Below are 27,897 nucleotides of genomic sequence, written 5' to 3'. Positions count from 1 at the left end.
CGGTAGTCCCAGTGTCTCTTGTCCATGGGATAAAATACATGCCACTATAGACCTGATATCTAATAGGTCAGACGTAATGGGATGAATGCAACATTGAACACAGCAATGACTCTCTCTAATGGTTGATGTAGACTTCAGCCACATTCCTTGCATAACTTCGGAGATAATCTCAAGAACAGCATCTGACGCCGTACAAAGTATATTATGGGACTTTTTAAAGCTTTTGGGGCAGCCCTATTCTCATAAATCAGATAACAGGGCCAATCAAATGCCTGACATTTTTAATTAATACATTAGTGCTGCAATATTGCCGAGCAGGGAGAAAATATTGCATCATTCCTGACTGGGGGAGTAAAACCTAGAAGTGAAAAAAAAAAAGTTAAAAGGTAAAATAAGGGTCAACCCTTTTTCCTCCATTTTAATTCAGGTCTTATTGCTATTTCTTCTTTATTATGTGTATTAATTTCAGAAAATTGTTAATGAGGACGGAAATAAATCATTAATACTACGACTAAAAGTGAAAAAAATATGTGCTCGTAATCCCCTTCATCTTATGCCGGCATGTGTATTGGCCTGAAAATCAGCATTACATTCTGAATGTTCCCACAGGGTTGATGAAGAAAACAACGTGAAAGAAATGCCACGTCCAAGCTTTGTGTAGGCCTACCACCATCTGAAAATGACCATGGCCGGGTTTACGTGCGGTCCACATGTTCTGTTGTTTGAATAAGAGTAGCATAATGTGTTAGAGAGAGAGAGAGAGAGAGAGAGAGAGAGAGAGAGAGAGAGAGAGAGAGAAAGAGAGACATGGTTGCACTCAGAGCATACCGGCAACTTGTGGATGTGCGATAGAAAAATTCATGGTCCACCAAAGTGTACAATGTTATAGAGCTGGTACTGGATCCTGTTGAAATCTAGTTCATAAAGCTGCAGTGGAGCAACGGTACAAACGGCAAAAAGCAATATCCTTTCTTTTCCTCAGGAAAGTCAAAAAGAGCAGCCAGAGGTAACGTATCAAGATATATTCCATTCATGAAGTTGCTCTATGACTGTCTGGCAATGGAAAAGAGAGATGGCACACATCATTGACAATGTCAGTGTCCCCCAGCCAGGATCGCTCACACCACTGAGGGAGGTGATGTGGGCACCAGACAAACTCTCTCTTGAATGTGTGTTGATGTCTCTTGAAAACGTGTTGAAGCGCTCTTTAGGTTGGCCTTACAATTTAGAAGACATGCTGCCATGTGCCAATATGCTTGAAAACGTTCTGCGTTCTCCCTTTATGTTTGTTTTGCTTCTGCCCCTCAAACAGCCTGAGTCCGCCACTGCTTCTATTATTTCTAAACATCTCTCTGGCTCTGAAGTTGCATTGAGACATGAATGGGGCGTGACGCACACGCACACACACACACACAAAATGTATGCACTCATATTCTCAAAGCCCTCATGCACACACACACACACACATATATACTGACACATGAATGTCTGAAATGAGGGTGTATAGAAAGCCACTGTCACTTAAAGACAATGAAAGACATACAAACAAGAACACTGAAACAAACGGTAAAGGTACAAATCCATCAAATGGATCATTTTGTGCTTTATATTACGGTGTGTTGTTTTGCATCAGATCAACAACCACTAAAGTAGAAACTTCTCAGTACAGAATCACCCGTTCATAACGTTCCCTCTCCTGTAACTATATACCACATTATGAGCCTCTAGGTTGCACATACTTTTGGCGCCTTTCACTGAATGAATTTTGAGTACATTAATCTCAAATCTCTTCATTAGGTGTAAATTTGAATGACAGAATATGAGCGACTTCCACAATACAGTAAGGTCTAAAGCACAATTTTGTGACTATTGTATTGTTACCTCAACACTTTAATGAGTACATCGTCACAATTTGGTTCACCTCTAAAAGAAATGTATTCAGATAACACCTTATTACTATCACTAATATTAGTATGAATACCATATTATACTAATACTTGGTGCAGTAATTATTGGCGTCATATTATCATTTTCAACATTATTATTATTGCATGTTTTATCCTTTGCTCTTATTACTGCTTTACTTGGTCTCTGTTATCAGCCATCTTCCAGTGAGACAAGTGTGTGTGTGTGTGTGTGTGTGTGTGTGTGTGTGTGTGTGTGTGTGTGTGTGTGTGTGTGTGTGTGTGTATGCATTAATGTCTTAAGTAATCTAGTCAGGTTTGTCACTGCTCGGGGCTCCTTGCTGTGTGAGCGTATGCCAGTACTCCACTTTCTTCCCTTTGTTTTTGAGACAGTCGAACCAGTGTCTGAGTCTCTGTCCGCTTGCATTGATTCCGAGCTCCACTCCACCTAAAAACAGATGGGCAGAAACAGAGAAGAAGAATCAGGACGTGATGGGGAATTATTGGAGGGGAATGAAAGGAGACAGAAATTGGAAGCAATCAAGTATAGGAATGAAATAAAGAAAGGCTAATGTAGTATATTACATGATCTAGTTGTCAATATGAATGCATCAATGCACATGTAGCATTTTACTGTTGCAGCCAGACAGCTAAAGAATGAGATGAAACTCAAAAGATCTGCAAAGCCGAGGGGAGCTGCAGATTCTTCTCTGTAGATTCACTGAAGACCTCTTTCTCACATCGTCATTTGATACATTGCTATCAGAGATGCGTTAAAGACACCATATGAGAAGTTTCATCAGAAATCGGTCTTTGGTGGAACTTCAAACAACTCACCGACATCTCAGGCATGACAAGGGGAACCGACTTGTTTGAAAAAGGGCACATGCCAAAAACGTTGAGAGGCACTTCCTTTCATTTTCAACAATGCATTTTTTTTTATAAGCTTATCATTCGATTTTAAGTAAAATCTCATCATGAAAAGGTACTATAGCTGTGGTTGAGTACAAACTTGCATGAAATGTAAATTGGAAGTTAAAGTACTAGTACCTCAAAACTGAAGTGTAGTGCTTGAGTAGGCATGAATGTTGTTACTTTCCACCACTTGTGGCATCAGAAAATAACAAACAAGGGACAAAGACTGACAGACATTTATTTTTCTTTTTTTAAATCTATTCAATTACGTAATTGACCTTCAGCAAAAATGTGCATCAACATTCATGTCAATAAAGATGATTATTATTTGACTGGCAGACAGACGTGGGCAAAGAGCAAAGCAGGAAGCAAACAGATATTTGAGACAAATTCCTCCAGGCAGATAAAAAGATAAATAGCTGGGGAATTACAAGACAGAGAGATTTAGATAACAAAATTTGTATTGAAAAAGGATGTGGAGAATATGGAAAGCAGGAAATGACTCAGATTGAACGTGAGCAGAGGTGACGGTGGCGTTGGAGGAGAGAGAGACTGTAAAACAGAGAGATGCAGGCGGTCGTCACACAGAGGTTATTGCAAAGCCATTCCCTTGGCTGTGATTGCACAGTTAATGGAGCGTGAAGTTTTAAACACGGTTATTTGGCAATGCTGCCTTTTATTCTAACAGCGTCTTGAAAAATGACAGCAGCGAGAAAACAAGGTTCGTTCATTGATCAGCGACTCATCTGAGTTTGACTGTTATGCTGCTTCTGGGCAGAGAGTAGCAAGCTTGAAGTGTCTCCTATCCTGCATCCTCCTTCCCTTTCCTTTTACCCACAGACACACACGACTCCGAGAGCAGGTCAAAACCTGTTAACAGAGTTTCGACAGGAGAATCATGCACAACACTCAGTCAACTCCTCCCCCACAACACTCCCACCACCTCCGAACAGAGATCGATGTTGTGTTCTCTAAGGTTACTCGTGAAAAACGGCCAGTCGCCCTGACACGCGTTTGGGGACAGAAGAGGAATGAGGCAACAGAACCGGAGGAGAAGATACAGACGAGGACGAGGCTGGCACTCCGGCTGGCGAGCAGGTGTGCAGCAACACAGTAACTTTCCAAAAACCGACAGTCCAACAAGCATTCTCACTCCGGGGATAACACGACAACATGGCTCACTCAACATTTGTTTTGTTTTGGGCTTGAGTCATGGTCAAGATGAAATTTCCCATCTCTCTTTTTGTATTGATCTTTCCCACAAGACATCCACTTGATTTATTGCGTTGTTTTCTTGTGTACTTTTGCCCTCACATATATTCTCACTGTTCAGTTTTAACCTGAAATCTCACCTTTTATCATGCCATCCTCTACCTATATCTTCAGCTAAGCCTTCGAGCCCGCTTCTTATTGCTCTCACCCTCATACAAAGGCACTGGGATTGTTCGCTCGGCCTCTTTATCAACTTCATTCTTCTTTGCCTCAGTGTCATTTTTCTCCCAGCCCCAATTAACATAACTGGCAGGCAGATGTAGCTAAACCTGTAATGATAATGGTCAGGGGAATGGCCGTTATCTGGGGCCGTACGTTAGACTGATGGCCTTTTCTCTCAGCTGGGCTAATGGCTCACTGGTCTTATCTAAACACTAGGTGTCTCCCACACAAGCCCCCAACCCACCCATAGCCTTCCACTCATGTGACCCCCCCCCCCCCCCCCCCCCAACACACACACACACATTGGAGAGAGTAAAACGCTTTGATCTGAAGGCCTTCAAGCTCATAGGGTGGTAATCCATTCTCACTGTGCTCTTCACTAGTTTCCCATCACTCCTTAAGCTCCTATGTGCTCCATTACCATGGTGTACACATTAGGCCATGCCAAAGCTGTTAAGCAGTCTGACGGAGCAGCAGCGATCTGATTCTGATGTGCCAAGTCCATGAAGGATGGGGATCCTTTTTGGATTTCTAAAGCATCTCTATTTCCTTTTCCACTCGAACTTTCCTTTGCTTTTTCAAATCGTTCTCCTCAAGGCTCATAATTACCCCTCATCTTCCCGCATTTCTTTTCTTTACTCCTCCCTCCGCCTACGCTCGGCCTGGTTTTTATGTTTTCTGTGCCGCTTTCATTCCAGCTCTCTTGTACAGTTGCTGCTGCAGCTTTGTCTAAGCCTACCTATGAAGTCATTGCTCATTCCCAAGTCGTAGTCCCAGACAGAGATCTCCAGGGTTTTCTTTGCCAGCTGGTCCAAGGTAACTTCATATGAAAACTCCTGGGCAGGTGGTGCACACAAGAGCATATTTATATCAATGATTCATTAACATACGAGTTGAAAGAAACTGGATTTGTAATTTAGAGGAATTTCCAAAGAAACATGCAGATTAATGAAGAGAACACATTTAAGAAAGGAATGTATTCTTAATTTGCTATGCTCATGAGATACTACAAACATACTCTTGAGCTCAGTAAATAAAGTCAAGTACCTCATTGAATTCAGGGTTGAGAGTCTTTTTCTTCACTGTAGTCTTGTTCTTTGACTTTTTCCCCATATCTGGCTGCAACATACTGAGAAAGAGAGGAAAAAAAGAGAGCAAAAGCTAAAGAAGACATGAATTCATCGGGGCCTCGTACACTGATGAGACATAACTTGAACTTGAGGGAATAGGTTTGACATTTTGTGAATTTCGGTGATTTGCTTTCTGGTGAGTTACATGAGTCAGAGAAATGCAGACAGAGATTTAAATGTGCAGTTCTTCGAGGTTTTTCAATAGAGATCCTGACATGCATTTTAAAGAAGGCCAGAACAATAATTATTGCTGAGCTCAAAGGAATTAATCGGTTACTTTTTTCAATCGTTTGCCCTGTTTTGACAGTGAACTTTGCTGAATGGTAGACGGAGATTTAGCAAAATCTCTTTCCAAGATAATTGTGACCCAGAAGACTTTTGAACAAAGACGGGGATAGTGAAAGAGTGACAGAGCGAGACAGTAGACCACAGCAAGATCGTAATCATGCCTCCTGCAAAGAGGCAAAAGGAAGGATCGCTAAAGGGCAGTGGGAGTCATCATCAGCATAAATTCAAGAGTCAAGATGTTCAGGCAGTGAGATATCTCACTCCTCCAGCCCGACCTCACCCCCACCCACAGCCAGTGACGAATCTTGGCCTGACAGCTGATGCATGAGATGGGCTTGGGGTTGTCGCTGCGGAGCCAAAATCGGAACGAGTGAATGATGGAGGTGGGAAAGGAACAGGAGGAGGAGGAGGAGGAATTGATCAATGTTGGCACAAAGACTTGAGGCACAATGACTCGAGGCACTCGGCGTCGTCAGTGACGAAAAATATAATTTTTCAAGAAATTAAATGATTGGGCTAAAGTTACAGTCCTGTAAAGTCAGTCCATCAACAACTAAGAGATGCACACAAGCAGTTTACTGTAAGTTTAACTTATTAACATATTCTTGCATCTGTCTTAAACAGAATTGACCGAAGGAGCCTCAATATCAGAATTTGTCCAGATGTTACTAATAACCTCTCAGGTTCTACACCGGCTGTACAGGGTTTAACTGGCCAAAGGTTTGCAAGCTAAATCTGACGGATCACATGATGGTACCAGTACATTTTTAAGAAACAATAATATTACTGTGAAACCAAATTTTGTGTACTTTTTCTTTGGTTAGACTGCTCACCATTAACTGGTAACTAACTAAACAACATGTGAAGTGAGATTGCAAGTAGACACCGCTGTATTATTAACCATAAATTTGTTAAAACATTCAAATATGATGATCCTGAGGTGGGTGGGTTAGAAACAGGAGCTGACAAATCTGCATATAGGTGGGAGCTGTCTAGTCTTGTCAGATGGTGCATTAAACACAATATAATAGTCTTAAGTGTATTAACATTGTGAACAATTGGCTACTTTGGGGGATTAAACACAAACGGTCAAAATTTGTGCAAATTACATGAAAACTTGCATGAAGTCTTTCTGTCTGCACACATTTTTAAAGATTATTCTTAACAACTGTCTCTCCTCGTCGGTCAACTGCCATAGGACAATAGGACGTTGACAGCTTCTGTTATTCTGCACACACGACTACTAAACGTACCGTATACCTGCTACACTCACGATTGTAGTGTTGTTCAGTTGATGACACCTAACAAAACAGCTTCTTGGCACAAGTCACAGGTTCTGTGAGGTGTTTATTGTATATTAAAAAAAGGTAATTTTCTCCATAAGCTAATCAGCATTAAAATACTGCTTAAACAATGGTCCTAATGACTTCCCGGAAAAAAAAAGGAACGAGAAGAAAGAAAGAAATCCATTGAGCGAGCCAGCCAAACAAAGCATGTATTTGACCGGCAGCATGTGAGAAGGTGAGGTGGGAGCCCGGGGGACATCTCAGTCTGAGCTGTGCCAAATCACATTTTACATGCGGCTCCGGGGCCACTCAGACAGGGGATTCCAATTTCCAGAATAACAAAACATCATTTGACAGCAACATCCATAATAATGATGGCACAAATATGTGTTTCTGTACAGCAGCAACCAAACTAGACCCAAATTACTGTAGCAAATTCAATGTGAAGAATAATTCATAACATGGAAGGCTGGCCCATAGAGATAGTGGGGATTATCGCTGCAGTTATTGTTTCCTTAAAAAGTTGTTCACAGCAAAATACAGTAAACTAACATTGTTCTGTGCTATACAATATGTTTCATAACACTATATAGTTTATCTCATATAGTGCAGTATGGACAAGTAAAGGAAAACTCGTTAGGAATAACATACAAAGGGTGAACAAAATAAAACAGGAGCACACAAAAAGAGCATAACCAAATGTGTTAGATGTGTATTGCTGGTGGTGATGATTGTGTTGTCACCTTCTCTAACTATGCTGTCTTCATGTTATCAACCATGCTACAGTCAGTAGCTCACTTGTATGCTTTTACACTTGCATGCTTTTCATTTTATCCAAGTACGTTAATCAAATATTTTTTGTAGATTTTTTATTTTTAAGCTCTATTTTTTTCAATGGTAATACAATACTCACATTTGTACAGAGACAGAGTTAGTAGTCACAGTAAGTGTTTCTTCTCCCCAGTCGGGGCATTCCCTCCTACGACTACCCTGACTACGCTGTAAAAACAGTATTTTATCCATTGTTGCTGTTATTTTTGATAGTTTTAACTTTTTCATCATGCCTACTACTTTCATTATAAATGTGATGTGACCGATGTGAGGTCCAGGGACAGAGGATGTAGTAGGTGTACAGATTATAAAGCCCTCTGAGGCAAATTTGTAATTTGTGAGTTGTGATTTGGGGCTATAGAAAATAAATTTAAATTAAATTAAAACATGGGGAACAAAATCCACAGTCCTTGTTCTGGGCAAAAATGCTTCAGATGACGCAAAGCTATGAGGCTTCAGCAGTCTCAGTTTAACTGATATCTTCCAATGTATCTTCCAATACAGATGCCGCAGACTTGCACACGGAGAGTGGACAAACACAGCTTCTATTCATAAGACAATTAGGGGGTTTGCGTACGCAGATATGTTCCACACCAGGGCACCAGAAAACAAAATGCAGACCTGAAGATATTAGGAAAAGGAGCTTCTTTGTTTGTTGTATTTGGCTGAACAAGAAAAAGTTAAAAACTCTTCTGTCCTTAAGAAAACAAAACAAAGTAATTTACTATCTTTTTTGCATTTGGTTTATGCTGTTTGCTATGTGCAAATTAAATTAAATGAAATCTGGTCATGTAACATGACAGGTTAGAATGCAAGCTGAGATGTTATGTTTGGTCAATACCATTACAACAATTGTAGCCGTACAATTTCATCTCTCTTTGCCCTTTATGTCATTAGACCCTCATAACTTGATCACATGACAATTTGCCAAATGCCGAGGTCACAAGCATTTGGTACCTAAAACTATTCTGACAGCATGTTTAGATAAGCAGAAGAGCGAGAGCATTCCTGTGAATAAACACCCAAAATATAAAAGTTGAGGCAGCAGGGGCTAAAAAAACGGAACCAAAGTTATGGCACTGAGAGGCAAAAAAATCAAAATAAAATGTGATAGATAAATGACAATTATAAAGTGGAGCTATGTCTGCTGCAGAGAGGAGTCATGAGTTTCACTTCACACAAGCATTCAGTGGGAAAAAGCGAGAGAGAACAAAATTGTGAAGCTTGGCAGTGTGCTTGGTCAGCAGGAAATATCTGACATGTTTTTCTGCCTTCACATGTCTTTTTTTCTGACAGAATAATTTATTCTTTAAAGATTTAAGGCAATGTGTGAAGAGCAAGGAATAAGAATACGGGTCATTCTGAAAGATGTAAACTCATTTAGTCTTCAAATGCTAATGTGTCCTTTTGAAAGAGAGACAAATTAGCTCTGCGATCATTCTGACCTTGTGTCACTTGAGTGGCTCCTAAAGGCTGATTGAGAGAAAAAAACAAATTTGAAAATCCCTCTGGACAAATGCACGAACATACACACGCGGCATGGATAAAAAACAGACTTGCATCAGGAGCAGTTTACAGATTCCTCCAGAGGATTGCTGGTGTTACAGCTGCAGGACATCATCGCTCTGATAGTGAAGTAAGCCAGAAAGCCAGCGAAGCAAATTCATTCATTACTTCTATGTCGACCTAATTGCTGAGTATACTCTGAAGACGTATTCCACCTATGCCAGCAATACGTTCACCCCTATTTGTTGTGTTTGTTTAAAGTTAACTTCACAAAAACTTCAGGGCAATAATTAGGTCTGGTTATATGGTAGAAATCACAAAAGGAGGCATTAAAACGAACACCATTTACTCTACAGACCAACCACAAAATGGGGAAAACTAAGCTCTTTGTGATGGATACAGAGACCCTGTTACAAAAGAGAACAAAGAAAACTTTGGCAGACAGGCAAGTGGAAAATCCAAACAACTTGAGTGCCAGAAATATGAATCTGATCACAGCAGTGGTTCAACAAAGTCATGTAAACTAAAAGAGTCAGTACAGAAAGAAACATCCAGTGAAAGGATGCCCAACAAGAGGAGGACAACAACAAACAGAATAAAATTCAATATAGTATGTGAGGAGAAAAAAGTGACAGAAAGAATGGGAATAGATGGATACTCTGGGTGCATATGTGATTTTTTGATGTACTCAAAAATACATTGTGCGTCAAAGAAATCCGACAAAGCACAAGGCATCACTTTTAAAGTAGAGGAACAAATCGGTACCTCAGAGAGAAAGAACAAAAATATCCATGTGTGTTTGAGCAAGATATATCTTTTTTTTTACAAGACGTGAGGTTCCTTTTTTTATTTCTCTCATCTCTCGACAGAAACTTCTGACGACCTTCAAAATCCCAATACTGTGGGTGAGTGTTCAACAAGTTTTGTTCAATATTTTCCACAACAGACTAACGGATGACGGCCACCCATCTATAACAAGTCTTTTTAATTAAACAACACAATACATATTCATCCATGCACTCTAGAACGACACGTAGAAGTGTGCACAAGCGTACACAAAGTAGTTTGTTAAATTTAGAGCCTTGGGTTAAAATTTTGCTGCTTTTGTAAAGCGCTTTCTTCCCCAGGCGCTTCACAATTTGTCTCTCATTTATCTTTCAACAGAAACACACACATGGCTTGACCATTGGGAGCAATTAGGTCCAGTGTGTTGCCCAAGGACATTTTAACATGTGCACAGTAGGGGGATAGAAACGCCAACTCTTGGTAAAACTCATGGTTTGAATTAAAACTGTTTTGCCCGGGGCATTTTTGCCAAGGCGTTTTAGGAGCGACTATACTTTTAAAAGTCGCGTCCGGTGTGATCGCCCCCTAACTACGCATTATCAGCCAGTTCTTCATGTAGAACTGAACTCATAGTTATGTGATGAGACATGTGAACTTCTCTGGGGATTTACACAGAGAAATTGTGGGTATAGGTCTCGGTCGCAGCAGCTCACAGAGGAGCCAAAGTGCACAACTCCGAGATCTAAACAAATGTGTCATGCAGCTGTGCCTGTCAAACAAGATAATCATCCATCAATCCCTTTATCTATCCATCCATCCATAATCTGTTTCCAATTATCCTATCCAGGGTCGTGGGGAGGGGGCTGGAGCGGATGCCAGCTAACTCGAGGCGAGAGGCTAATCAGTTGATAAAAATTCCTGTCAAGAGGTTGGTTGATAACAGTAAAGAGAAAATACATGTTGGATCCGCTGAAGAAACTAAAAGCTACTTAAGAGCCGTTAAAACTTTATTTCGAAGTATTTTCAGCATTCGAAGCCTCCCACTACTGGAGGTGGCGTTGAATACAGGACTGGTTGTCCTGTGTGGGAGCTCTCTCACTCCCTGCACTGTTGGTACTTAAATGCACCAGCAGATCAGAGATTGAGCTGTGTGGGTTTTATTTGTCACCACCAATGCCTTACAGGCAGGTTGGCTCAGGTGTGCAGTTTCCTCGGCTGAAAGACTCTTTGATAATCATTGCATTGACTGAGAGAAGAACTCAGGCTGACAAAATAGTAGAACACTATGATGGTAAAACAAGTCTTGGGCCAATTGGTTCAACTTAATTGTTTAACCTATGAAATGTAAGGAAATCCCAAATTCCTCGAGCCCAATGAGAATTGATTTATCGGAACATCAAACCAAAATCCAAAGCTATTGGATTTACAATGATATGAAAAAGAGCAAAGAAGCAAATCCTCACTTTGAAGAAGCTGGAACAAGTGAATGTCTGGCTTCTTTGTTTTTTGTTTGCACACTATTTTGTGCCACAATGTAGACAAGAAATGAAGGAGCTGCTCACCGATGGAAATAAAAGTGGTGGTTGGTGATAAAACACCTCCAGAAACTCCTCAGAAGACCAACCATAAAAAGTATTATTTCCTTGGAGAGACATGTTGCTCGCTCTTTGTGACTGTAGAAAGCCACTGCCAATTTAATCTCACAATTATTCCAACTGTGAGCAGGTTCTATTTGCAAGGTGGGACTTGGTGTTTTCTAAATTTTGGGAAATAAGAGTGTGGTAGCTGTGATGCTAGCCTTGCCAAGCCTCAGGGGAAAATCAACTCCTCCCTGTCTACTGGCTCCGTCCCCCTCGCTCTCAAACTTGCCGCAGTCACACCGATCCTCAAAAAATCTGGCTTGGATCCTGACATCCTCAACAACTACCGACCCATCTCCAATCTCCCTTTTCTGTCTAAAATACTTGAACGCACCGTTGCCAACCAACTCAAAACCCACCTGGACTCCAACCAACTGTATGAACCATTTCAATCTGGATTCAGATCGCATCACAGCACAGAAACAGCCCTAATCAAAATCACCAATGACCTCCTCCTGTCCTCTGATGACCACTCCCTCAACATCCTCATCCTACTGGACCTCAGTGCAGCCTTTGACACCATCACCCACTCCATCCTTCTCTCCCGTCTTGAGGCCTCCCTCCACATTGCTGGCACAGCCCTCTCCTGGTTAAAGTAATATCTCTCCAACCGCTAACAGTTGATTATCATCAATACATCCAAGTCTGACACAGCCCAAGTCTCTCAAGGTGTCCCTCTAGGTTCAGTACTCGGCCCCCTCCTCTTCATTCTCTACATAGCAAAATCATACGCCACCACGGTCTCCATTTACACTGCTACATTGATGACACACAGCTTTACATCTCCACCAAATCCATCACACACTACCTACTCCACCATCAGCAACTGCCTCACAGATATAAAGACCTGGATGCAAGCCAACTTCCTCAAACTCAACAACGACAAATCTGAAATCTTCATCATCTACCCAAAATCGCACCAGAACTTCTTCCTCTGCATTGATGGCACCACTGTTCCTGCCTCCACACACATTTGTAACCTTGGTGTCATCTTTGATCCAACCCTCTCCTTTGAACGCCACGTCAAGCACATCACAAAAAAACCTTGCCCGTCATCTTTCTTGTTTTATTGCTGCCTCTATTGTTTGTCTTTACCATGTAAAGTGCCTTGAATAACTTTTAAAGCGCTCTACAAATAAAATGAATGATTATTATTACTTCAGTAAATGGTTGGCATAGCTAATCAAAAACACGTGAGTATGTACTTAACAGTGATTAAAGGCTTTTAAGAAGACACCTATTCTGTTCGTGTTTTCCACAGTTGACATCACTAGGAGCAACCATAATGCATTCAAATGAGAGTCATCAGTTAACGCAGTCACTTGTTGTACTGAAACATCGACGGCGAACTATTTAATGTGTTGACTACCACTGGACTGATCAAATGCTTGTATTTGTAGCAACCATTTTACTTCTCAACAATGACAACGCTCTATGTCATAGTATTTGACGTTCTATACATGAATACACAGATAACGTAGTTGTTAGAATCTAGTCACGTGTATGCTCATAATTTAACCCTGGTGTAACATTACACACTAGGTTTCTTCAGTAAATAAATTAATATATCTGGCTACTAAATATTGGTCAACTTGCTAATTCATCCTACACACTCACTAATAGCACACAGGTCTGTAAAGTAATTTGTTTTAGGGTTGCATTTGCAATCTTTGGTGGTTAATGCCCTTGCGTAGCTTGTCAAGCTGTTACTCGGCTGTACTTGTGTTTCCTGAGCGTGTGCACACTTATGTATATCATCATTGTTTATAAACTGTAAAAGGGTCTATGAAACAGTCCAGAAAAAAACTCTCTAAAATAACTATCTCCAAAACAAAGTTATCTCGGAAACATAAAACTAATATGCCACAATACTAAGAACATGTTCACTGCCAGGGTCGTTCAACTACAGTATCCACACATGGAGCTTATGGTTAAATTTATCAGTAAAGGTCAGATCAAGGTCAGGTCAAAGATCACGGCCATATACAATAGTATATGGCCGTATATAGTAGAAGTGTATCTACATCCCAATATTATATCAGGTTTCTTGGCAAAAATAAATATTAAGAAAAAAAAGCACCCACACATTTAACCCAAGGAGTCATAAAAATCATAATTATGTTAAATAAATAAAAATGTCTGTCCTGTCTATGAGACTGCTCTCATACAAAAGTTGTTTTTCATTTCCCATGAATGTAGCCATTAAATTAGTCTATTGGTTGTGCTAAACCTCCCTTAGAGAGACAGGAAAACAAGGGCTCAAGCAAAACAATTTAGAGCCCTATGCAGTAAGAAAACATGACTATTCCAGGCGGTGGACTCAGAGACAAGCGTTTGAAACTATTTATGTAAAAATATACACCCCAACTTGTCACCGTACAATAAGAACATCAAACAGAATAGCTGCATATGAGCATCATTTGTAGGATACCTGGTTTGATCATGAATACCAGACATGACTTACATTTTGACGAAGGGGTCCGAGTAGCCATTGGAATCCATGGCGGCCAGATGGGCACAGCGTATGATCCCAACCAGCAGGCAGCCCTTCTCTGTGTTGTAGCAGAGTGACACCAGGATGCGTCCACGCTGGGGACACAGAAAACAACAAATGTCAGAAACAGCTCCTGTTTTCAACCTCGTCAGTAAATGCACAGTGGGGAATCCTGCAGCAGGGTCAATAAAGTTGCTCAAAACACTTTTCACTCAAAGCAACACAAATAAAACATTGATATAATGACAATGGAATCAAAATGACAATGGATTTGCTACAACATTTTTCTCTATCTATGATATAGCGTATATATTTATACATGAGCAACTGGGGTATTTAAATTGAAGCATGTAATTAAAGGCTTTATCTTAGCCCAGCAAAATGACACTGCTCCTTTCTCCTATTAATCTGAGTCTAATCAGAGACCAAAAGCTATTAGCCGCTGTCTCTAACATCATGAAGAGAAATTAGATAACAACCACCAGAGGAGGAATACACCGGACAGGCAGCCTTGTGTAATTTACAACATGTTGCTGTATGGAGTCCTGCGAGTAGTTCCCCTTGACATTAGCCGATTAGAATTCATGCCTCAGAAACATATAGCGATTAAAAAACGCCTAATCTAACTTTCTTTTCCTTTAGAGATGGTTAAAAGAGAATACATTACAATTGCTGAAAAGATCAAATGCATCAGATATAGGATAGGAACTTGCACTGAGCCATGTTTTGGTAATAATAAGTGTGTGATGATAAAGCTGATGATAGTTTTACCTCCTCCTCAGTCACGACCGCTCCCTGCTCCACCGTTTGATTGTTAGCTTCTTTATTCTGAAATGAGAAAGAGGTACATAATGGTTATAGCCCACAGAGCCCCAAGGTGAATATCTATTACACATTATAAGACAGTATTTGAAATTGATGACTGATAGTCTCCAGGCAAACATTAACAATGGAGATAGGACACCTTTTGATATATATATCCACAGAAACCCATTTGGTTTATGTGCATGGTCACACACACATCCACACATAATGAACCTACCTGTGTAATTCTTTCCAGGCCCATATTGTAGCGCTTGTTCTCGCCCTCTTTCAGTTTCTTCAGAGCCACTCTCACCTCTCCAATGAATTCATTTCGTCCGAGTCTGTCCATGTCACACACACACAGCCTTTACACGTAGACACGCACACAGATGCAGAGATACAGAGAAGAGAATCAGGTGAGTCAGTAAAAAGTTACAGCTGATAAACAGATATGCTCTGCTCATTAATCATAGACTGGCAAATATATCTATCCAAAGTGCATCTGAACTATCCTCCATCTGCAACGAAAGCAGGGTTCCCGATGGTGCCACGTGAGCAGCCTCGTGAATGATAAGGAATTGAGCAACTGCTGAAGAGCACAGAGGCTTTCAAAAGGTTTTCAATCATTTGCTTCTTGGCTTTTATTCCATCAGACACTAATTTATTGTAATTGAAACGTGTAAGAGGAAAGAGATTGTTTCAAGAAGGTAATCAGTTAAAAATACATAGATTTTCTGTTCTTTGCTAGTAAAACTAATTAAAAGAACTGCTATGAATTGATCTGCATACATTAAGCATTACATTTATTATTCAAGGTTACTTTTCAGGGCGTAACCAAATGAGTTGGAAAATGTATTGTGATACTAAAAGACAAAACAAGACCGAGTCTACAACAATTCATCTCCATCTATGGTTGTTTTTTTTAATTGAAAAAGAGACAACTGAATCAGTTTGCCTATGTTGCTACAGTTCTGTAAAATGATTTCCTTTGCAGAGCACACTTACTTAAACTCATGGTGATGTTTGATGGAGGGTGAATATTCTATCAGCTACAGTACAGTCTTCACTGTCCATCACCTGCTACAATATTCCCTCTGTGCTCAAACATTCCCAGATGGACTGTCACTGCTCTTGATTTCTACCTCATTCTGTATTCTCAACCTTTCTCTCTGGCTCTCCGCACACACCTTCCCCCTCTTCCTGTTCTCTTCCTGTCCCTTCCTGACATTTGGACATTTGACATGCTGGTTCCAGCCTTTTAGTCATAACGAATGAGTATCTCTAGCAGAAGCTTCAGAATAACTCTGACTCATGACCACAGCTGTCAGATGATTTATGGGCCTTTGCTCCGTCATACATGCAGGGTGTCTGTGATGAGATGGAGGTGGTGGTGAAATACGACACCAGTTCCGCCCAAACCTTTGGCTTCTCACGTTCAAACGCTCCATCCGTTTCCTCGCACCCTCTCCCACTATTTCCTATCGATAGAATTCCTCTAAAAACCAAACAGATGCTTGTGGAGTCTGTTCAACCTGTGGTGCCAAATTTAGTGTGGAGTCGCTGACCAAATCCGTCTCATGAGTTGCATTGGATAAGCAGGGTGTTTTAGCACTCCTGCTCGGTGTCTGTACTTGTGAAATTGTCTCTTTAATGGTCTCAAACAAGTGTCAACAAAAAACTGACTTTGACAACAACAAGGATGACCTTCGCTGTGGTATTTGTTATAATTTTTTAAAGGATCATTGCCACACAAAAATGGAGCTCATTGGTATTTAACCACTTATTTAATTTGGCATCTAAACATATATGCAGATATTAAGTACATTTGAATGTTACAGTATGTTATATGCCAAAACATCTTTCGTGGAAAATGCTTGCATTCTAAGAGACGCAAATCTAACTTCAATATCAGAGGAGCCTTCTACCATCGTGCTAACAGCTTTGTGAGGCCGTAGGAAGGCACACCAGTGCTTTGGGCTGAATACAATGATAACATGTACGAGATGATTATTATGAAATACCTGTAATACCTGTGGCAACGCATTAAATAGTTGTTGAAACATTCAAAAATCAGAAGATCACCAAAGTAGGGATGATTCATTGCCTGGAGAAACTACATATCTGTATAAAACATCCCTGCAATTCATCCAATAGTCATTAAGATATTTATGTTCGGAAATATGGAGAACTGACCAACATTGCCACGAGCAATTCAACCACAAATATCACTCGTCCTGACATTTAACACCTAATCAAAAAAAATGTTCCCTTCCATAGTACCAGACTATACATCTGACCTGAGGCATCCAGCAGCCAATCTCAACCTCGCCTTCCATCCAATACCAAATCAAGTCCTATATTTGTCCCTATCTCCCCACAGCCGAGGACAGCGAGAGTCTATTAAGAAGCCTGACAGAGGGACAGAGAGATAGAGGATTGAAATTCAGAGAGAGACTAGACCTGGCACTGACATCATGTTGGTAGTCCTTTAACACACACATGGAAATGCATGCATACACGCACGCACACGCACACACACACACACACACACACACACACACCTCGTCACAACACCTCCACATGCTCCGTCTCTCCTCGGTTAACTGCCAGCCTGGAAATCATTTTAGTGATAAAAGCCACAAAGAGTCTTAAAGATGAGACTCACCCCAAAGTCATAAATGTACAATTTACCTCCCTGCATCTTTTAAAAAGGCACTGCAAAGCGTTGAGCCATTTCAATGGGGGGGGGGGGGGGGAGGGGGGGGGGGGGGGGGGGGGGGAGGGATTGAAGCACCACATTACCACTGTCACTGCGTCCTAAATGACTTGCAATTTGCCCAAAGGCAGAGGCAGATTGCAGCCAGTAGATAGAGAAGTGTGGACCTAATTTCAAAATCATGTCAGGCTCACTGCAGTAAAACAATCTTCAGAGCCACTTAAACTGTTCAGACTTCAAAGGAAACCATTAAATCTATTCGTTCCCGGTGCAGTTTTTCATGTTTCAGCTTTTTTTATAGAAATCAGCACTGAAAAAAACCCAGATTTTTTACTGGAGATCAGTAAAAATGTCTTTCAAATGAGACAATTACAATTGTACGACTCGGTAACAGACAAAATAACTCCAGTTCAGTTGATTTTTCACTTAACACTTAAGTGCCTCAGACAGTCGTGCTGCACCATTTGAAGGATTAGACAGTATGAGGCCAACCGTGAAGTCTGGATTGAGGACATTAGTTATTAGTTTACTCGGCTGATTCATTCTTAATAAAAGACTGGACCTCCAGTGGCCCTTAGAGATTAAGTCTGCACACATAGTTGAATACAGAATATGAAAAAAGAATGCGGTTACAACTTTAAAAGATTTTTTTTCTCTCCAAGCCATTTCATAGCCAGTCGTTCCTTTCTATTTAAGTGCATTTTGCCTCAGCATAATGGCTTTATATAATCATTGTAGCTGCAAATGAGTGAATGAATGGCAAAATAAATAAATGCATGAAACCAGTCCTCTCCCTCCACTTTACACAAGGCATTCATATTTTCACATAATCTATCCTCCAGTGCAAGAGCAGTGCAGCAGAATGGACTTGACAACAAAGACACTTTTCATCAAGGATGCACAGATCTGTTTTTCAGTCTTGATACTGATAACAACGCCTCGGCTGTTGGTATCCGGCAATGCCGAGTACCAATCCGATACCAGTGTTTAATGAATAATACGTGTGCCTCACTGTGTGTGAAAGAGACTGGGATCACTCATGTGTAAGGCAACATCAGGCTTGACTGAAACATTGCTTTCATGAAATTTTATTTACTATTAAAATAAAAAAAATCATATACCAGCAATGATGTAAATATGTAAATCAAAATAAATCAAAAAAGTATAAACCCTTTTAAAGCAGCAACAAATTGATCAAAACGTAAACAGGAATTCATATTTCAGTTTGAAATAGTGTAAAAATATTGAATTTTATTGAATAGCTCGACCCCAGTGTTGGACATTACCCGATCCAGCTATTTGAGTTTATATCGAATGATTATCCAATGTCGACATCGAAAAGTTTAGCTATTACATATATCTACACCCGGTAATTACTGCTCTACATAGTTTATTAAGGGCTGGGTCCGCCATTCCCGCACTGAATTTAAACCGTCTACCTAAGGACGAGGGGCTTTCAGGAAACGATACATAAATATAATCCAGCACAATGTAATTGATGACAGCCTTACTGTTTACTGTTACTTACTGCTAATGCAAACCAAAGATGTCCAACTGCCACTATTTCACATAGAAAGGGGTTTGTTGCTAAACAAATTAGGGTTTCACCAACTAGGAGTGAAATCTAGAAGATTACAAGATACAACATTTGAATAAAAGCGCTGCTTAGAAATAATCATTGTTCTCACTTGAAAACGCAGTCGTCTAGAATCAAATGGGTTTGCTCTGACTGCATGGCCTAGTTTAACTATAAACCTTGCACTGTCCAAGCCTTCAGGCAGGTCTACAGATAGGCTGAGTATGGATAGAGTCCGCCCGCACAGCAGTTCACAGAGCATGGGGTTCAAAGAGTACATATTCCCCTCCTCTGTGTCCTGCTTGGACTGGCAGAGCAGCCCCGTGAGTAAACACCTCTCCGGGGATCCCTCTCTGTTTCTCCATTCTCTGACTGTTCGCTGCTTTCTGTGGAGTAATGAGAACAAAGTCTGTCTGTTGGCTGAGGGATCTTGCTGGCACCTGAACACATCCACAGAGAGTTTAAGCATATTTTCTCTCTATCTCTCCCTGACTGTCGCTCGCTTTCCCCCTGTTCCTCGCTGTCAGACAGCGCTTCATTCACTCCTGCTCATTTTCCGTCTCGCAAATTTCTCACTGTCCTCATTCTTTCGTTTTTTGGCTCCCCTTTGAGTAAACTCCTCCCCATCGCTCGCCCCTTTTTTTCAGCTAAATGAATTTCCTCATTCATCACTTTGTCCATCTCACTACAAGGTCTGTGAGCCAATCTCTGTGCCTCTCTTTCAATTAACCTATGGATTCTTTCCATCCCTCTATTCTGTCATCTTCCTCAATCTGGACCTCCCTAGTTTCATCTTCCACACCGGTTTATCTGTCACTTGACATCCTTCACACTCCCCCCCCCCCCCCCCTGCTCTCTTTGTTGATCTTGGCAATCACCTCTCTCTCTCTTCATCTCTTGCTTGACACTGGTCACACACCACCTCCTCTTCCTCATTTTGGTTTCCCAGAGTCCCGCATGCTGGTTTGTGGTTGTGTGCAATGTCCTTGAGCAGAGGTCAGGTGGGTTTCCTCTAGTTTGTGGGGTGTGACCTCATGCTGCTGTTAGTGTGTATGTATATGTGTGTGTGTGTGTGTGTGTGTGTGTGTGTGTGTGTGTGTGTGTGTGTGCGTGTGTGTGTGTGTGTGTGTGTGTCTTTGGGGAGGCAGAGTAAATGTTATTTCTGAATGTGTGTCTGTAAAAGCTCAAGGACGTGTGTTGTTTGGTATGTGTGTGTTTTCTGTACATTCAGAGCCATGCATGGTCTTTCCTGCCAGTAATTGCCCTTGACACACACACGAGGATAAGCATACACCTGACTCTCTGCATTTGTCTGGTCGCTGCAGACAGGATTCATGTATGTGTGTGTGTGTGTGTGTGTGTGTGTGTGTGTGTGTGTGTGTGTGTGTGTGCATGCATGCTTGTGTTTCCTCAGGATAAACAATACCATCCAACCCTATTATGAATCTGCTGAGCAAACTGACACTGATTGGACGCAGCACACACACATTCACAAGCAAAACACACGCAAAACTCTGTCTCTGAACTAACTTACACATGCAGGATGACAGGAGTGCGTCAGACTTTTTGGGCCAAGATGGCTACGCCTGACCTCGATCACTCCATATGGAGAGCACTGTAGGAAGGAGGAGGCGGAGACTCGCCGCACAGCCAACACCTGAGCAGTTACCGCAGCAACAGCAAGTGGAACAGTTGGCTGGCGTCGCCTGGCTGAAATAATGAATTACCTGGAAAAGCCCAGTGGGAAGCAAAGACGGCTGCTGGCAGTTCAGCGGAGGATTGGAAGCATTGGATCTTCATCCTCCGCATAATAGACTGGTCTTTTGGCTGTCTGCGGAAAAGTGCTAATTACCGGCCGTAGTAAAATTCAGAGAGGAGCGCCTACCTGAGCGTTTTGGTGGTCATGTCGGCTGCTGTGATGCCATGGTACATCAGCGTTTCGTTCCACACTGGGTTCAGCGTATTCTTCAGGGTTTTTGTGCGTAGCTTGTTTGCCTGAGGAGACAAAGAAGAAGAAGAAATATGAAAAGAAACTCATGGAAAGGGAAAGATCAAAAGAAGAAAAGAAGAATGAAAAATGTTTCAAGGGTGAAGAAGCAAACTCATCGGATCAGAATATGAGAGAAAGAGAATAAAAGATCATAAAAAGGAAGGGGAATGAGTGACACTAAAAGATCAAGAAAGGAGACAAAGAAAGAGTGGAGAAGCATCATTTATTTCTGTCCCTCAGGAAATCGCCGACATCTGCTGCCTACTTTGTAGAGGAGAGTAAGAGGACGCAAGGCTTCCCTCGCCTCACCTGTCTGTCCCCTCCCCAACATGATAGGACAGCCAAACCTCCCAAACAAGCACTGGCTCTCAAACACACAGCAGCCAATTATATTGCACAACACATTCAGCATGAAATATTTTAGCTTTCCAAAAGAGGAAATGTCCACTAGCTGCTTGATGTGTTACATGGGTTCTACTCAGTGTTATCATTGGGGTTATTTTTATGATTTTATAGAGCTCCCTTTGGAGCCACAGAATATATTACACAACTGTTTTCACAGGCTCGTGACGACTAAATTGACCTTCATTAGTCAAATCTGTGGAGTGCCCCTTTAAAACACACCAATAAGCCACAGGCATGCTTGTTTATTTTGAGTCAATCCCACATCAAGAATGCCCTGTCACAATGTATATTAATCCGCCACTGAAAATAGTCCCAAGCTAATGCACTATTTACTATTTTCCTGCTTGAGTTAATGCTCAATCAGAATTAAACTGCTCAGCTTTTGAGTTGTTATTACTTTGAAAGTATGTCTTCGTGACACATTTAAAAAAAAAAAAAAAAAAGATTTGCATTTTCAGTAGGAACAATTTTGCTCGGAGCTGAGTGCTACGGCTTGGCATGGAGGAGTCTGAAAGTATTGATAGAAGGACTACCCCATTGTTGATTTTGGTCTTTGGGATTTGATTAAAAAAAAAAATCGACAGCCTTGGCTTTTAAAATTTCATATGGGATATAAAGTGGTGACAAAATCTGGACCAGTTTCACTAAAATGCTGTTTTACAGTTACAAGTATCCACTTTTAAAATAACCACTCAGACTAAGGCCATTCTTCTTTCAAAATGAATACTTAACATTTGATTATTTGTGTTAATAATACTTTAATACTTTAAAGCAGGAGCTTTATTTGTAATAGATTATTTTGTATTGGTATTCAAGTAAAGGATCGTCCACTACTGGCGTTTATGCACAGCTTCACTATATGTACTTACTGAATGTCCAGCTGGTGGAGACTATACTCTTACTTATGTCTGAAGCCTTGCAGATAAACGCCTCATCTCATTCTCTCTCTTTTCCTTTCTGCCAAAGTCACAGTCAGACACTCTTCGCTGTCCCTTTTCTATTCTCAATTTTTCGCTGGAAACTTTTGGCTTATCTACAAGAGTCAGCCCCCCAGAGCTCGCTGCATGGAGGGAACAAGCGTATTCGATTCATGCCATTTGTTTGATTCATTAATGTGCAGGAGGATATGTTCACAGGCAGAATCACGACTTACAGCGGTGTTGCACAGCTGTATGTGTGCCAGCACAGCTCAACAAAACAAATAGCCTATTTCACAAATAATCACCACTCCTGGTTTGTCTGAATTTGGCTGGTTTTCTGAACAAATATCTTTTAACATGCTTCATCTACAAACACTTAAAATACCAGTTCCCTCTCCCTGCCTCTATTTTCCCTCTGCACTGGTGCGTTTGCATCTGTTTCTAAATGTTTTATCTCTCGCCCTCCATCTGTCCATCACACTCTCCCTTCTTTCTTTCCATCTGTCTGTGCATCGTTTTACTTATTTCACATTCACATTCCCTCTCCTTCGCTCTCTCTCTCTCTCTCTTTCTGTGTGGATGAAGAGTCTGGCTTTGAGGGAATCGTCCATGCACTACGAGTAGAAATGGGACAATGAAAATACCAAGGACCAACACAGAGGCTCCGGCGATTACTGGGACCATGTTTGTGTGTGACAATGAGGCACGGAGGGGCAGAGAAGGAAAGCAGATGAAGGCAGAGTCTCTGTGTGACTGTGACTAAAGCCTGAGCAAGTGTGTCTGCATATACGCAAGGTCATGCGCCACATGTGTTGCGGTGCATGTTCCACATCACAGAGACAGCATGCAGGACTCTATGCTGGTTAAAGCTCATGTACTGGAGCATGAGCGACTGACAGAGAACAAAATGAGCGGGGCAGAGGAGACGTGTCTTTGCTCTCTGTGTTTTGACAACTTAATTATTTTGCAGAAACTGAAACCTTGATTACTCAGTGCAACGCTTGCTGGTTGAGTCTGAATGTGGACATGATGTCGGTGTGTAGGTGCGCGTCCGCTATACTCACTTACACTACACGTGCACGCTTCCACTTTTCTAGTGGCGTGGCCCCCGCCTGGTGGGTATTTAACAAACGGCTGTTCATTGGCACTTACCCACTCATTGACGCTTTCTCTGCGCCCCCCACCTCTACCACTCCTTCCCCCCCACCAACACTTGCCTGTTGACGTGAGCCGTGTAACAATCCTCCCTGTTTCCATGACAACCACCTGCTGCTGTCCTCCCCTCATCTGTCTCTCCCTCCCTTTCTCCCTCCCTCCACTCTCTCTATCCCCCTTTTCTCACTCTCAGTTGTTTCCCCTCTCTCCACACACTGTTGGTATTTCAAGGTCAAAGAGGGTCACAGCCAGATTTTGAGATAGAGACAGAGATATGGGTGGAAAGTGGGGGAAAGAGAGCGATAACAATGGGAGACAAAACAGGCAGGGGAAGGCTGGAGGACAAAACTCCCCCAGACGCTGTTATTGTTAGCACCTTAGACCTCAGACAGTTGCCTTATTCAACCTATCTTGGCTCAGCATCCTCCCCGCACTTATCATTACCTCATTTCGTGTCAACCTTGAGCCAAAATGGCTGACAACAGGTTGCATTCTGCCGTAGCTGGGGGTTCCTGTTGTGGTAAGCCTTATCTTCCCTGCTTCTTGAGCTGAAAACAAGACAAGAGCGGTGCAGCAGACTAGAACGTGTTTGTGCTCGATAAAGCCGAGCATTGGACGAGCCAAATTAAGCGGTAACCGACCAAAATGCTCCCTGCTCAATGGCTTGAAATTACACTTTAAATTAGTCCACTGCCATGTTATGTTTTCTGCAAGAGCATGTTGACCTTTTCATGGCATCTGAATCAATAAGGGACATTTTTCATGAAGTAAATAATTGTTTTTAGTTTTATTAAATTGAATAATGTATGAAATCTTTCCTATTTTTAGTTTTTTCAATGAATCATTTGTCAGCAGCTTCTATGTGATGTGGGACTTTGCTGAGTGAGTATCCGGGAAAGCCCAGTGTGGAAGCATGTTACGTTAATTGCCACTGAGGTAATGTTGGAGCAGTGACCTTGCTAGCCCCTGGGAGAAGATGAAGCTTGACGTATGGATCAGCTAGTCCATTGGAGTCCATGGCTTTCAGTCCCTGTGGACACAAGCAGACACACAAGCAGACACACACACACACACACACACACACACACACACACACACACACACAATATGTACTGTCAAAGGTAACGTCATCATGCCCTCAAACACTTTGCACAACTGACAGGGTCAAAAAAAGAACCAGAGGATATGACAGACGTCTTCTTCTGTAGTTACATCTCAATATCGCTCCTGGGCGTGTCTCTCCATGGCACTATTTTCTACCATCCTTGACTCCTTTGTATTGTCCTCAAGGGAACCGTTCAGTGAGATTTACATAATTAACATCATGTGTCAGTACACAATATGCAATACAAGGCTTGTGTCCTTGCACGATGGCCAAACCAAAATGTGACTGCCATGGCAGTAGAGCAACATTTCAGAGTGCCATGAGATGATTTAGTCTTGAATTGACTAGCTGCAGAGGGTGTGTGGCAAACTACTTTAAAATGGTTGAGAGAAAGCATTCTGACGTCTTGTGCAAATGCGAACGCCTTACAGGGGAATTGTTTTCATTGGGACTTCAAGAAGGATTATGCAACTACACAGAAGTGTGTTTATATGGAGAAGATATGAAAACGGTGTGTACCTTTGCCTTGTTAATAGTACAATGAAGACAGTTGTTCTCCTGATCAAAGAGGAGGGTGAACTCCAACGTTCCCAGGTAGGCTGAAAACAACACAAACCACAGCAATTACTGGCAGTAAAGGTACAGAAACGCTCAGTCTCACACACACACAAACACAAAAGCTCTGAGTCATATTTGTAGCAGATGGCCTCTAAAAAACATGATGCTGCCTAATATGAATTGATCTGTTTGGAAATGAGCAGAATCTTTGCAGGCTGAGTCCCACTATCGCTACAATGTCTAATAAATCATTGGAAAAGCTGTGTCACATAAAGTGGGAGTGACAAACACTCTTGGAAAAGGCTTGACTCCACAATTACTCTGAAAGCATATGTTGTGCTTCAGAGGAAAATACATGCACTCAAATTGAGTAAAAAAAAAAGAAAGAAAGAAAGAAAGAAAAATATGATGACTCTCCTCTCTAAAGTTTAAGACTTGGTGTTGCTTTTCTTCTGCATTGTCTTTGTAAAATGTCATATAAATAAACATCCACACACAGTATTGAACACAACTTTTACACCACTAAGCTTTGTCCACCCTCATCAGAACTCACTGTCTTCATCATCAGAGTCGTTTGTCTCCTCCCGGTCTCCATCGTTGTCCCCCTGTCTCTCCCTCTCCTTGTATCCTCCGCCCGTCTCCCCGTTGAAAGTCTCCTCTTTTAGGATCTTCTTCTCCCTCGGAGGCGGCGGCGTGCAGGGGTAGTCGTGGAAACGCGGAAAGAAGTCTGAGATCTGTGGGATGGGGAGGATGGGGCCCGGGCACACATTGATGGCAAAGTGCTCCTGCATAGAGATCTTGACCGGTGAGGGAGGGGGCGGACCGGTGAAGTGGGGCGTCGCTGAGGGGGAGGAGGCAGATGAGGAAGGCGTGGAGGTGGAGGAAGGGGGGATGGCCAGGTGGGAGGTGGAGGGGGGGGGTGGGGGTTTGGAGACGCTCATGTGGACTGTCGAACGGGACTGTGGGATGAAAAAGAAAAGAATGGCGTGAGAAAGACAGAGAGAATAACAGCTGGGATCATACCAGAGGGAAGAGACAAGAACTAGAAGAGAAAAACGTAATAACTGTCATATCATCTGCTTCCTCCGAGTGTCCAACTCTCCACTTTCTGTACAGCAGCACCAGGGGTCATTTATATCCAAAGCAAGTCAACATTAACAATATGTTCACAAAAAAAATAAAATCACAGTACATCTCAAACATCTTAAGAAAACTGATGTTTCTATTTCTATCCATTGATGCAAAATCTGATTTCTCAACAGCCAAAATAGAATCTGCCAGAACCTTTGGCACTTCAAGTGTGACTCACACATTGTGTCAGCACACCAAGTCTGTGCTCTGAATTATTATTCAAATGTAGTGCTGTAAAGTATGAACAAGTGATGTCACTTGTGTATCTGCACTTCACTCTAATCCTTCCCTTATCTCTCTTGCTCTCTCTCTCTCTCTCTCTTTTTCTCTCTCTCTCTCTCTCATCTGCAAGTCCCTTGAGCAATATTTACATAATACTATTTGAAGACTTTCTCAGTCCTTAACATATTTGTCACCAAATGAAGCGAAAAAACGGTTGCCAAAACTCCAACCTTGTTAAGCCAAATGCTTTCCTATTTCCCTCACAGTGATTTAGAGAGACTGAAGACATGTTTTATCTTATGTACTCCCCCGTGCCACCATCTCTTTATTATTTCAAGAACAGGTTTGATTTCCGGGATCACAGAGATGAAACTCAGTTGTGTTGCTGTTCCACATTACACTGAAAGTTTTTTTTTTTAAACACTAGTTAACAAAAATGTAAACGGGTCTATACCTAAAATAAGCATGTCATACTACATGACACGACCGCTGTCAGGTCATTTTAGGATGCATGTCACTTGTAACCACATCTATGCATCTATTGCATGTCCATTGTTTTGCTGCAGCTGTAGTGTCAACTTGAGTCCTCTGTCTCTTTAGGTCTGTGCATTGTGTCTGTGTGTAGCACATTCTTGTGATTTCCAGGTCTATTCTTCCCACTCAATAAAATAATGTTGTTCTTTTAGTTTTTGACTGATGCATCCTCTGTGCGAACGGAAATGAATTGCCCGTTATTCATCTTGTGTTGCCTTGAAAACTCAGAGTTGACTCAAGGGCTACAACTACTGATTACCATTCTATTGTCAAATGTCAGAAAACAGGGAAAAATGCTGAGAATTAGACATGCTGCTTAAAAAAAAAAAAAGACTGACTTAAAGTATCCATCGCTCGTCAAAAATGAAGATTCCTTTTCTGCCGTTCATCTAATGAATTCATTGTTTCAGCTCTAGTTAACATCCACCCCACTTTCATAGCAAATGCTGTTGAACCAGTGGGATTTCCCCTCTTTCATTATGTGTTAAAATGATTATGTATATCCTCCTATATGTTGTCATATACAGTATGTATGTTGCCAATAGATTAGAATATGCCATTACATTG

General features: G+C 41.5%; 1 protein-coding gene across 1 annotated transcript; it reads right to left on the bottom strand.

Moving 5' to 3' along the window:
• Positions 1-2,212: 2,212 nt before the first annotated feature.
• On the bottom strand, positions 2,213-26,384 carry doc2g (double C2-like domains, gamma; the record flags this gene model as incomplete). The annotated part of the gene is made up of 10 exons (XM_079219840.1): positions 2,213-2,352; positions 4,993-5,089; positions 5,301-5,382; positions 14,185-14,309; positions 14,986-15,042; positions 15,257-15,383; positions 21,196-21,305; positions 24,736-24,810; positions 25,405-25,484; positions 25,997-26,384. The coding sequence occupies 10 exons, from the start codon at positions 26,382-26,384 to the stop codon at positions 2,213-2,215; spliced, it is 1,281 nt and encodes a 426-aa protein (XP_079075966.1).
• Between the last annotated feature and the right edge of the window lie 1,513 nt (positions 26,385-27,897).

The sequence above is a fragment of the Taurulus bubalis genome, assembly GCF_910589615.1.
Source record: "Taurulus bubalis genome assembly, chromosome: 6".
In the NCBI taxonomy this organism is placed as follows: domain Eukaryota; kingdom Metazoa; phylum Chordata; class Actinopteri; order Perciformes; family Cottidae; genus Taurulus; species Taurulus bubalis.
Note: the sequence above shows the minus strand (reverse complement) of the source record. Positions and strands in the feature narration are given on the sequence as shown.